Source organism: Medicago sativa, chromosome 5, assembly GCF_051527215.1.
Source record: "Medicago sativa cultivar Bolivia chromosome 5, Bolivia_mono, whole genome shotgun sequence".
Classification (NCBI taxonomy): domain Eukaryota; kingdom Viridiplantae; phylum Streptophyta; class Magnoliopsida; order Fabales; family Fabaceae; genus Medicago; species Medicago sativa.
The window spans coordinates 56,726,336-56,737,938 of record NC_140753.1 but is presented as its reverse complement, the minus strand read 5'-3'; the positions used below and the strand labels follow the sequence as shown (position 1 = coordinate 56,737,938).

Genomic DNA, 11,603 nt, shown 5'->3' with positions numbered 1-11,603 from the left:
TATGAAATTGTCAAAGTGGTTTTTTTTTTTGAAATTTTTTTTTTAAACAAGCCAAAGTGACCTATAACCTTTTTTCTTTTTCTTTTTTTTGAAAAAAAGTGACTTAATTTGGGGAGGTAGTATTAATCAGAGGTATAATTAAAAAAAGATCAATAGTGCATTAAAAATTGAAAGGTTCCTTCGTTAATATCTGATTTTTTATAAATTTGACGCTCCTTATAGGACATACGGAGTAAGACCAGAATCCTATCCTAAAAATGTAAAACCAAAAAATAATATCTGAATTTCTTTCATTGGCAGGTTACTTCAAAGAACCACCATTATCCTTAGTTGGGGCTTGTGGTATGTCTAGACATTAGGATCCCCTTCCCTTAATTTGTTCAGTTATTAAAAATGAAACAAGAACTAAGTACTCTCTCTGTTTCACATTATTCTTTTTTTTTTGGTCAAGTGTTTCACATTATTCTTATTAACCTACATAGAATTCATTATAAAGCACAGGTTTTAGCTAAATTCAAGATAGAAGTTTAGCAATCAGACAACATGCCTGAATCAAACAACAATATCCCACACCAAGAATATCTAGTTAAAAACCATATAGTAGGAGTTAAAAATTGATCACCAGTACAACAAAATCCCACAAAAACAACAACACTTGGACAAATATGAAATGAGTTTCAAATAGCAAGATCTTTAGTAAAGTTAAAGCACTGATGATGAATTATAGGAATCCAAATCAACTGTTTCTACTTACCTCCATTAACTTCCCATTTGCAGTGAGTTTCTGGCTCAAGTCAAGATAGAGATATCCCGCAAGAAAAGTAGAATGACTCTCCATAGGATTCTAGGAGAAGAAATAACAGACAACATACTAATGAATTTTCTTTATATATAAAAGAAATGAGTATGATGAATTTTGTCTCAAAAGAACCTTACCTTTGAAGACAGATCATGTGCAACTTTTTTAATATCATCATCTGAAACGTCGGTTTGAAAAAAATTTCCATGATCTTCAGCACTTGTGTGCGAGCTTTCAAATAGAAAATTGAAATTCTGTTGTAGTCCTGATTTGTTTTGCTTCAAATAATCTATACAAGTTTCATTCTTTACAAAACCAGACGTATCCGTTAATTGTTGGATGAATGACATGTTTAAAGGAGAAATGCACATAGGGTGACTCAGCCTTCTACTCTCCCAAAGTAATGTTAATTTTTTCTCTAATGAAAAATTCCTGAATTTTGGCATTCTGATCAGAAGTTCATATGCTTTACTGGAGTCAATGATACAACCCTGAATAAATTACATGAAACCAAAAGACTATTAGCATAAATCATATGCAGAAATAATAGAAAACAAAATTTTTAAAGAAGAAAAACAAACCTTCAATTGTAACAAGTCATATATGTTGTTAAGTAAAATCATTATACTTTCGGACAATGCTATGGGATCTTCAAATGTTGTCTGCTTAATGTACAAGCCAAGATAAGTTTTTCTTGATAAAATAAGGAAAACTATTAAGATAAAGTGAATTTGTTATCACAAAAAGTTAGCAGAAAGGAAAAAAAGAATCTTCAAAATACTTAGAAGAGATAAATAAAGGAGAACAAATAAAATATCAATCATGTAAAACTGCTTAATATCTCCATATAGAAGTATTAAATCATTAGTAACAACTTTACATCTTAAAAAAAAAATGAAATCAGAAATCTTCTGTAATGACAATAAGGAAACTATTAACATATGTTAGTACCTTTATGATAGGGTTGGCTTCTACTTTAAACATGTCACGTAGACAATATGCTACATACAACGTGTGATCAATGGGATTTGCTTCAGAAGGCGTCTGCTCAGTTCTGGAAATCATCTCCTGTTGAAATGAACATACTTCATATTAGATAGATATACATCTCTAATATATGTTAAAAATATTTGCGAGAAACAGAAGAAAACCATCATGTTTATTGCTTTTATCAGACACGTAGTGGCTTCATCAACACTCTTTCCCTTTGTTGGCTTAGCTTGTGCTTTTTCAGAAAAAAATTCTGGAGTTGTATATATGTGTTGCATGAAGACGGCTATGATCTTCCATTTCATTTTTTTACAAAATGAATTATTCATTTTCCCATATGACTTGTATTCCTAAACAAAGATACACATTTGAAAAATTCAAGTTTACTATACATTAAATACGAAACAAAATATAATGAAATTTTTATATAAAGGAAATGTTAACCTGCTCCAAAAGTATCCCAAGGTTTCTTTTTGATACTTTTTGAGATGATGACAATAGATCGTATAAGGTCGGAGAACTAAACCTGTCATCCTTATCGTGATACATGCACTGGCACTGCATGCATATATAATATATGATAGAATGATCAGAAGAAAGAAGTTGTAACATGCTAAAATCTATCAAGTGAATGCTTAGCAAAGCTACCTTCACCCAAGTGTTCACAATAAGCACAGGAGTTGGAAGAAATTTTAATTGGTCTCTCACAGTGGACCAGTCTTCGAGAAATTCAATCATGTAATTTTTCATCTTGGAATAATCGGTGTCATAAAGAAGATTCAACAATTCATCACTTTTTTGGTAGGAGTCTGATGAAAAGTTTACTAAACCAGCTTGTTTCAGATTGTGTGGGTGCAATTTAAGGAATAACCAAAATACTTCACAGCGCAAGCTTAGAACCGTTAAAACCTGTGGTAATACAATGGATAAGAACATGTAAATCCGAATAACTATCTGAGTGATTCATAAAGGATTTACATCTATATACAGAAGAAGTAAGGAAAACGGTCCCATAATATCGGGATCAAAACAAATAAATTACCCTAAGCTATGTAAGGAAACCAAGATCCTATCAAATAATAGCATAATCAATAATAAATATAACCATATATATATATATATATATATAGGACCATATATGTAATCAACACTCTGTTGAAGCACTAAATCAGACACTCTCTCAGCAAGCAGATATAATGAAATAGTTCAAGTTTACACATTAAATACAAAACCACATGTAATGAAATTTTTATTTAAAGGAAATATTAACCTGCTCCAAAAGTATCAACACTCTCTATGCAAGCAATAGTGCCTAATATATATAATAAACACTTTCTCTGTAGTTGGAGCATATATACATGAGTTATCCTAGATCTTTGTAAGGACTTAGTTAACATGTATGCGAATTGATCATTAGAGTCTTGACCATGCCTAATAGAATCTTCTCTCTAATGAAAGGATAATCAACCTGAGTGGATTTAACCCTTTCATGAAAGATTAAATTTGGCAAATTAATAGTTTGTCCTTATTAGTTGTCCCTTGTAATGCAGGTTAAGTTTGCTAGTGTAGGATAATAGTCACATCCAAATAATTTATAAAAAATTAATAAACCAATGAGCACAATCTCTTCCATGATTTTCTTGTTTATCTGTCGATTCTTCTACAATTTATCACTAAAGCTGATCATATTACTAGTGCACTAAATCCTGATTTACGCATTTGGAGCCAACAGGATCATATATTGCTTTCATGGATTCAATTTAACTGACTTCCGTTTCACTTGTGCGCATGTCTATGAAGTTTGGGAGGAACCCCTTGCTTACTTCTAAAAGCAAACATGTGCATGGCGCTTCAACTGTGTGTGCAATTATGAGCTACGCTACTGGAAAATTTGCATGGTTCAAGAGTATCTCTTTCGCATTTAAGTGATTTTCTACTTTTTAGTCTCTATTGGAGATCGTGTCCCTATTAATCATCATGTTTATGTCTTGAAGGTTTGCCTGCCGAATACGAATTTGTAATATCTCTGACTTTATAAGCAAATTTGAATCTACGGATATAGCATATAGGTGAAGTTGTTGAAGCACTACTGCTTGCTCATCAGTTGCGCTTTGGAGCACTACCCCCTACTCCTAACAAAACAACCCAAAAGGAGGCACATGTCATGGCTAGAATGATAGACTTTATTCATTCTAATATTTTTTTCAATCTCAGATCCTTCACCATGACAGATGTGGCAATATCTGAAGAAAATTTATTGCCAAAAATATAAGTCGTAGGTTCCATTTTGAACATGAAATTGTCATTTTAAACAGAAAATTCTCTTGTTATATGAATCTTATTCTCATTTCATGATTCTCTGGGATGAGTATACTGACATTATTTATAAAGATTTGTCAACTGAGGGGCTAACTACAATCATAACAGTTCATGGAACCACAAAACGAGACCAACTTTCTTATGAAATTGAGATTTGACTTTAAGAGCACTCAGACAAGTCTCACAACTAGAGCTATTCTCCCCTCGAATGAATGCCTAAATGAACTGATTCATGAAGAACAATATCTCCTCACTAAGAAAACCATTGAATAAAATGAATTTGCCTCCGTCTATGTGGCGTATCTCGTAAAAGGCAGACCTTAAGGGTGTGACATGAGTAATGTCCAGTGTTTCTTTTTCACAATTCTTGTACATTTTGTTTACCATTTTTCTAAAACATTTTGCAATTATAGAAAAAAAGAATGCCGCGTCACTAAAGTGTCCAATCAGACCGCCGAGGCGGAACGCAACAACATTCACCACCCATACTAGCTTTTCTTCTGTTGGGTGTGTGCAACAGAATCTGCCTAGTTTGACACTTGACATGGTTCAACATGTTATTGTTTCAGAATTTTCTGCTTTTTGTCATTCGGGATAAAGCGTTTTCACCCTGATCTCTTTGTTATTTTGACTAAGGCATCTAATCATAACAAAAAATGTTGTTTCCCTCAAAAATGTTACAAGTTACAGTGGTAATTTGAAAATACATGCTACAAAAGAAAACAATTTGCCTATCACAACAATCAATGATATTTTCTCATCTCTCACCAATATTTCTTTATGTTTCTCCTGGTCTCACCAATAACCTTATTTCAGTTAATCAATTAATTGACAATGATTGAAGCGTTCAATTCTCAAAACATGGTTTTCCCACTTCTCTTTTCTATCGCATACATTATATATCAGGATTAAATCACATAATAACAAATACAAAATACATACAATCAACAAGAGCAACATCGAAGTACTTTGTATTTCACGTGAATCACGGTAGAGTTAAAAAATATCTACATTCAGGCTAAACTGATTATTTAGCAGTACATGTCAAATAAGAGTTATGAATGGTCATATAATTGGATTCTTTTTCAACTTTAATTAGTCGAATTCCCTTGGAAACAACTAATAGTTTCGTCCAGAGTTGGTAATTTCTAGTGGAGGTATTTTTTTTATGAAACTTATGAAAATATTTAAGAATTAAATTTATGTTTGCACGTGATATTATTATGCTAGATAGAAGATTTTAATAAAATGGGAATGTAATACCTGTTTTCCTCTGTTGCTTTCTTGCAAAATTTTAAAACCTTGATTTAACCAAGTGATCAAGTGTTTCAATTCCTCTTTGCCAATCCATTCACTTGCAAAGATATCCTTAATAATGTTTGTGCTCTCCTGAAATAGGCACGATAAACATTAGCTTTTTAAAAAAAATACAATATCTCATTAAAGTACTTGTTTTGTCATCATAGTTATGAGAACTTCATGGCATAAAAACCTGGAGTTTGAGATTGGTTCTAATTGAAAAGGAAAAAGCTGCACAAGCTATTTGAACCACCCAATTCTTCTCTACTTGTTTCTTTTCAGATGTAAGACTGCAGTACGGAAAAATTGTCTTTAGTGGAAATTGAGATTTAATAGTCACAAATATAACAAGATGAATCAAACATGTGTAGATATATAAATAATAAAGCTAAAATTGTCTTTAGTGTCAACAAGATATACCTTAAACTTGAAAGAACAAGTCGACAGTGAACATGAAACATATTCATGACAGTGGAAAGCCTATTTCTACTCAAATCACTGTTTCCAGTAGTTGCTAGTTTTTCTATCCATCCAGACATCCGGATTGATTTAGAAAGCTCGCAGCAGATAAGACTTAAGGAACTTATAGCAGGAGACAAGTAAGCCAGAGAAGTTTCACAATCCGACATTGATTGTGTGGATGATTGATCTTCAACATGTTTCTCTTCAATCGTGGATGGCTTGTCTTTGCTTTTGAGGTGGTTAACCATAGACTTGAACAAGAGTAGTGACGTGTCAAGTACTTTCTCATTTTCAAACAAAGATTTAAGTAAATTTTCAAAGTCTTTACTCTTGCAACTAACAAGATCTAACCCCTTAGCAATGATCCTCAGTATTGATTGAATAGGAGCTTGTACCTACCAAAGCACTTCAATCAAAATTGAATACAAAATATGCAATACTTGTGTAAATAAAAAATTGGAAACAAGAAAGCGTTGACAATAATAATACCCCTGCATAATTGGTTGTCTCTGCCTTGTTGTTCAAGTATTTTTTAAATATAGTACAAAATTCTGAGATTTCAGGTTTGCAGCATTGTGTTGCACATTCAAAAACAGTTGTGACAAACTCCACTCCTGTATTTTCCTCCTCAACCTAAAAGTTACAAATATAATGAATATGAGAACCAAACACTCCAATAAGAAAATATCAAGTAATAAAATATCAGGCTGTTATTTTTTTCCTCATTCATTTTCACATGGTATGAACCATTGTTTGCATAAGTAGTGAGATCATGAGGAGAGGACATGTAATTTTTTTGATATTTCTTTATTTTGTTTTATTAGTTCATTCTTACCAAAATTGTATTTAATCTACAATGATGGCTATTGTTAAATGTCTACCACATCAAATTTCAAAGCTATTTAACCAAACTTCACATCCATAAACGACTCAAAGGGTTCTCTAGCCACTTGTTTAGTGAATGCATAAATCCTCTTGATTTAGAAATAAGGATTTTTCAAGATAGAATTTTGGATTCCACACATATCTCCCTATCAGAACCCTTTTCACAATCATATTTTCTACTACCTTGTTCCAATACCCACTATTTCATCATAGTCCAAATCAGTTCAATAATTCATGAGATTAAAAGAAAACTCAATCTAATTAGCACCAACCTTTGGCCATACTACTCTAGCATGTTAGAGATTTGAGATAGAAAAGTAAGAAAAATGGAAGAAAATGGATGAAAAGAGAGAAATAGAAGATTGAGTATGTGAACGAGTTATTGGATTTTTGTAAACAGATGGATTGGTGCAATCCTATGGAGAAATACTCTCGTATAGATATATTATAATATGAAAGTGTCTAAAGGAAAGGTCAAAGTCTCACTTAGTCACTACTCACTAGGATCATTGTTTTTTTTCTTTGTTGGCATAAACCATGCTTTGCATTAATGAGAAGGAAAGTCATTACAGTAGTCTATTAGACAGGAATCAAAGATGCACCCTTTCCAACTATTACAACCAACATGCTTGGCTAGGCTAGCAAGGCTATGAGCCACTTTGTAACAATTTGTGCTAATGCTACAAACAGAAATATTCACTAACTTAGATAGGTAGTCTAAACAGTATAGAATTAAAGATGCAATTTCAGCAATCAAAGGAGCACCATGAAGGCAATTACCACTGATTCTACATCTAAGTTCAATAATAAAATTAGAAAGTTGCTTTTCCATGGCCCAAGCAAGGCACCACCGCAGACCCATTACGCACAAACCAGCCCCCCTCCTGTCTTACCATCGCTAAAGCAACCTGCGTCAACATTGATCTTAAAAGAACTAGTTGGAGGGGAATCCACTTTGTAAGAGCACCCCTCGGAGGGGAGTTTCGGGGAGGATTAGCAGAGTTGAATCCTTTACTAATGAGACTGCCCTCTATGAAATAGCAATAGACTCAAAAGAAGTTTGGTTAAACATGAATTGGTTCCTGTGTTTCCATATCAACCAGAGGGAGTTATAAAACAATTGTTGGGCACTGATGTCTAGAGCTGTCAGCCACAATTTCATCCAGGATAACAAATCCAAGTGATCCGAAACATGGACAAGTAGGGAAGAGAACCAGTCTGCCAAAGCAGCAGGGCAGTGCATACATAGGTGATCTGAGTCTTCCATTGAGGAGTTACAAAGAGGACGGCTCATATCAAGTGATATACCTTTCTTTCCCAAATTACTCCTTGTTGGAAGGATATTCTTTGCCAACCTCCATAATAAATTATGTGCACTTTTTGGGGTAGGAATACTCCAAATTCGTTTCCAAATCTCAAAGTTGTTACCATTTGAAGATTCAGCCTGCTCTAAGTTTCTACCCTCACAAATTACATGATGCGCCGATCTCACAGAGTAAACACCATTCTTTTCCCAATGCCAGATGATTATGTCTGCAGGACGCCTAACAGATAAAGGGATGCTTATATGATTTTCCTGGCTGTGTTGTTGTGAAACTACCAAAAATGAGTCCCCGGTCCCACTGGTTTGTATCCCTGTCAATCAATTCAGCAATGATAGCCTTAGCGCTTACACCCCCTCCTGGGCCGTTGAGTATGAATCCATTGGAGCTAGGGATCCACCTATTTTTGAAGATGTGGACGAGTCTCCCATCCCCTATTTCCCACCTTGCACCAACTTCAGTTACCACTTTCGCAGACATTAGACTACTCCATGCATAACTGGGTTGGAAATCCAACCTTTGCTTCCATGAAAGGGCTTAATCCCCGATCTACCATTAGTCCACATGAAAGGATGACCCTGGAAGCCCATATCATTAAGTTCACAATCACTAACCACATCTCTCCCAGGCCTCATTTGATTGAAACACCTCCTATTGCCACATTTTTTCTAAGATTTTGCAAGAATGTCATTTACATCACCCGAACAAATCCACTTTCCATCCATACTAGCACTGATATCTTTAATCAACTCCTAAGTTTTCTTTTTATTTGATTCCTTCGGGAGCCCATAAACACCAGAGAAAAACCAGGGTATACCACTCTCCTCATCTCCAATAGAACCACAAATATGGCTAAGAGAGTAAGAGATAATTGTAACATTTATGCTCTCATTCCACATCAAAGCTAGACCTCCTGATCGCTCCCACCCTTGCCCAACACACGATACAAACAATCCATAATTAAAACAGCAGCGGATTCGAAGTCTATTCATTTCACATTACTTTAACCGAGTCTCCAGTAAAAAAAAAATAGGTGGGGATTTTCAATACGAGTGAGCCTTAACAAGCCCCCAACTGCCCGAGGGTTCCCAAAACCCTGCAGTTTCAACTGAGCATCTTCATTGGACCCGGTGGTGTTGGTCATCACACATCAACTTTCTGTGAACTCGAGTCAAGTTTCATTGTTGCTAGTAACAATCAAGTTTTTTATCTTTTTATTTGCACGTTTTAATCATTTAAGTTCTTAAAGGTTTACATAATTATCCTTTTTGACATAAAAAATCCTAAAAATCAAGAAATGCATGACATTTATCTAATATTCAACAAAAAATCCAGATATTCATCAAATAAACTCATATTTCATTTTTTTTCCTTCCAGATTTAATTATTTTATTTCTAATCAAAGAAATTTTAAGAGAGACTCAAATCTTCATCCCAATAGACCAAATCCCTAACAATTTATTCTCTCTCACGGTGCTCTACTCTCTCTCATCCACAGACATTCTTCTTTATTATCGGTACTCTTGCGTTTGTTCCTACCCAAAAACCAAGATCTACAAAAAGTAGAACCATGCACATTTTTTCCTTAGCTTGCTTATGTGCGTCAAAGATAAAGGACTGAATTCTTCCTTAAAATTAAGTAGAGGGATTAATAATGTAATTTTGCCGAATTATTTTTTCTTCCTATATAATAATAATAATAGATTATACAGTTCTAGCAACATTAGGATTTTAATAGACTTCAAGTTATGAAACATTTTAACGAAGCACAAACACAAACACTAAACACGATATTGAGACGAATGCATCGATATCTAATATATGACACACATGTCTAACATCTAAGACAAATTTAACAAGTGTTGGTGCTACATAGATATAAATCATTCTAAAAGTACATTAAGAGGACACTTTTTACTAGATTTTTTTTTTAAAAAAAATTCTTCATCTCAACGGGTTAACGTCTAATTTAAATTATTTTGTTTCCAAATCATATGGCAGACTATACATGTGTTTGGATTTGAACTTGACTAAAGCAAGTTTGACAAATGACATATATTATTGCCATATTGGTACTCCATTGCATACTACTTATTAAATTTTTATAATAAATCACTAATAAGATATCACAACATGTATGTATGTATGTATGACTTAAATTTTATTGTCCTTCTTGAACTCTCATTTTGAAGCTTAGTTCATTTGTAAAAAATTTGATCGAGACTCTAAAATATCAACAAATCATCTCAACAAAATAAATTTACCTCTGCAGGAGATGCTATCACCATGTTAGGTGCAACGCAATCGAGTATCTTGGTAACATGTATGTGATTCTCCTTTGGCAATTTGAGAAGACGGGAGCACATTGTGTCTGCAATCTACATTTAAAATAAATTTTATAAGGGTAATTAATATAAATAAAATAAAAATAAAATATTAAACATCTAAAAGTTAAGAACTAGCTAGATTACCTCATAAACATGTAACTTAATTGTTGGAGAGTTGAGATACTCATTCAGAGTAGTAAGACATAAAGTGATCCCTGACTCTATATGAGAGAATGTTTTCATCTTCAAAAAAAAATAAGCATATTCACACAAATCTTCCACTATCTCTACATGAAACTCTGCACACTTTTGACAATTTAACCTAAAAAAGATGTATAATGAGTTAACCAATTAATACCCAAAACAAAGAAACAAAAAATTATTAGTCAACAAAGAACTATATATACCCCTGCCACTCTTTCGCTTCCTCCATGAATTTAAGTAACCTCTTACAATGTTGATCTTTTGTTGTGTTGCTTTTTGGTGAAGTCTTGAACAAACTTAGGTATATTTCTAAGACCAGGCAATGCATAGACTCACGAATCACATGATTTCCTTTCACCCTTTCCAACACAGTTAACCCATGATTTTCAACAACATTGAAACGTCCATGTATCTCCAAGCACTTTATGAATCGAACTTGTTGTCCTAACCAGTATCGATCGTGATTGTGAGCTATATTAAGCTTCAAAAGTACAGCATCCAATGCTCTCAAGCAAAGTTCATATACTTCAAATAATTCATCCCAAATACTTTTACTAAAAAACTTCAATGATTGAGATTTACATAGACTTGAGCTGAGAAATCTAAAGCATTTAGAAAGAAAAGATTTGAAACTTGTCGCATCAGCTGCATTGATATTTGCACTCGGATTTAAGATGGGATGAAAGTGTAAGCTAAGACTCTTGTGAATGCCTATTGGGTTCTCAGATTTAAGCTTGGAGAGGAGGTTGGACTCTATTGACATATTGATTTACGAAGAGAAGAAGAAAGCAAAACAACAAACAACCCCAAATAGCAATACAAGGAGCAAGTAAAACAGGAAAAAAGCTACACTCCCCAGCCGCACAACAACAAACCCAACCAAGGGCACTACAATGCCACACCCACACAGTTGGGTGCACACCAACACAAAAACTACTCCTGGATAACAAAACCTACATACTAAAGTTACTATTGAGTTCAAGCTTCAACATTATT

The 11,603-nt window shown here is 33.7% G+C and overlaps 1 protein-coding gene across 1 annotated transcript; it reads right to left on the bottom strand.

Moving 5' to 3' along the window:
* Positions 1-514: 514 nt before the first annotated feature.
* On the bottom strand, positions 515-11,370 carry LOC146923332 (uncharacterized). Its single transcript, XM_085711688.1, has 16 exons — positions 10,811-11,370; positions 10,548-10,725; positions 10,341-10,454; positions 8,594-8,654; positions 8,063-8,389; positions 7,648-7,784; positions 6,359-6,502; positions 5,828-6,264; positions 5,601-5,697; positions 5,372-5,497; positions 2,438-2,698; positions 2,234-2,347; positions 1,751-1,867; positions 937-1,290; positions 755-844; positions 515-547 (listed from the first exon to the last, which is right to left on the bottom strand). Exons 1-16 carry the CDS (start codon positions 11,368-11,370, stop codon positions 515-517), a joined length of 3,150 nt encoding a protein of 1,049 aa, XP_085567814.1.
* Between the last annotated feature and the right edge of the window lie 233 nt (positions 11,371-11,603).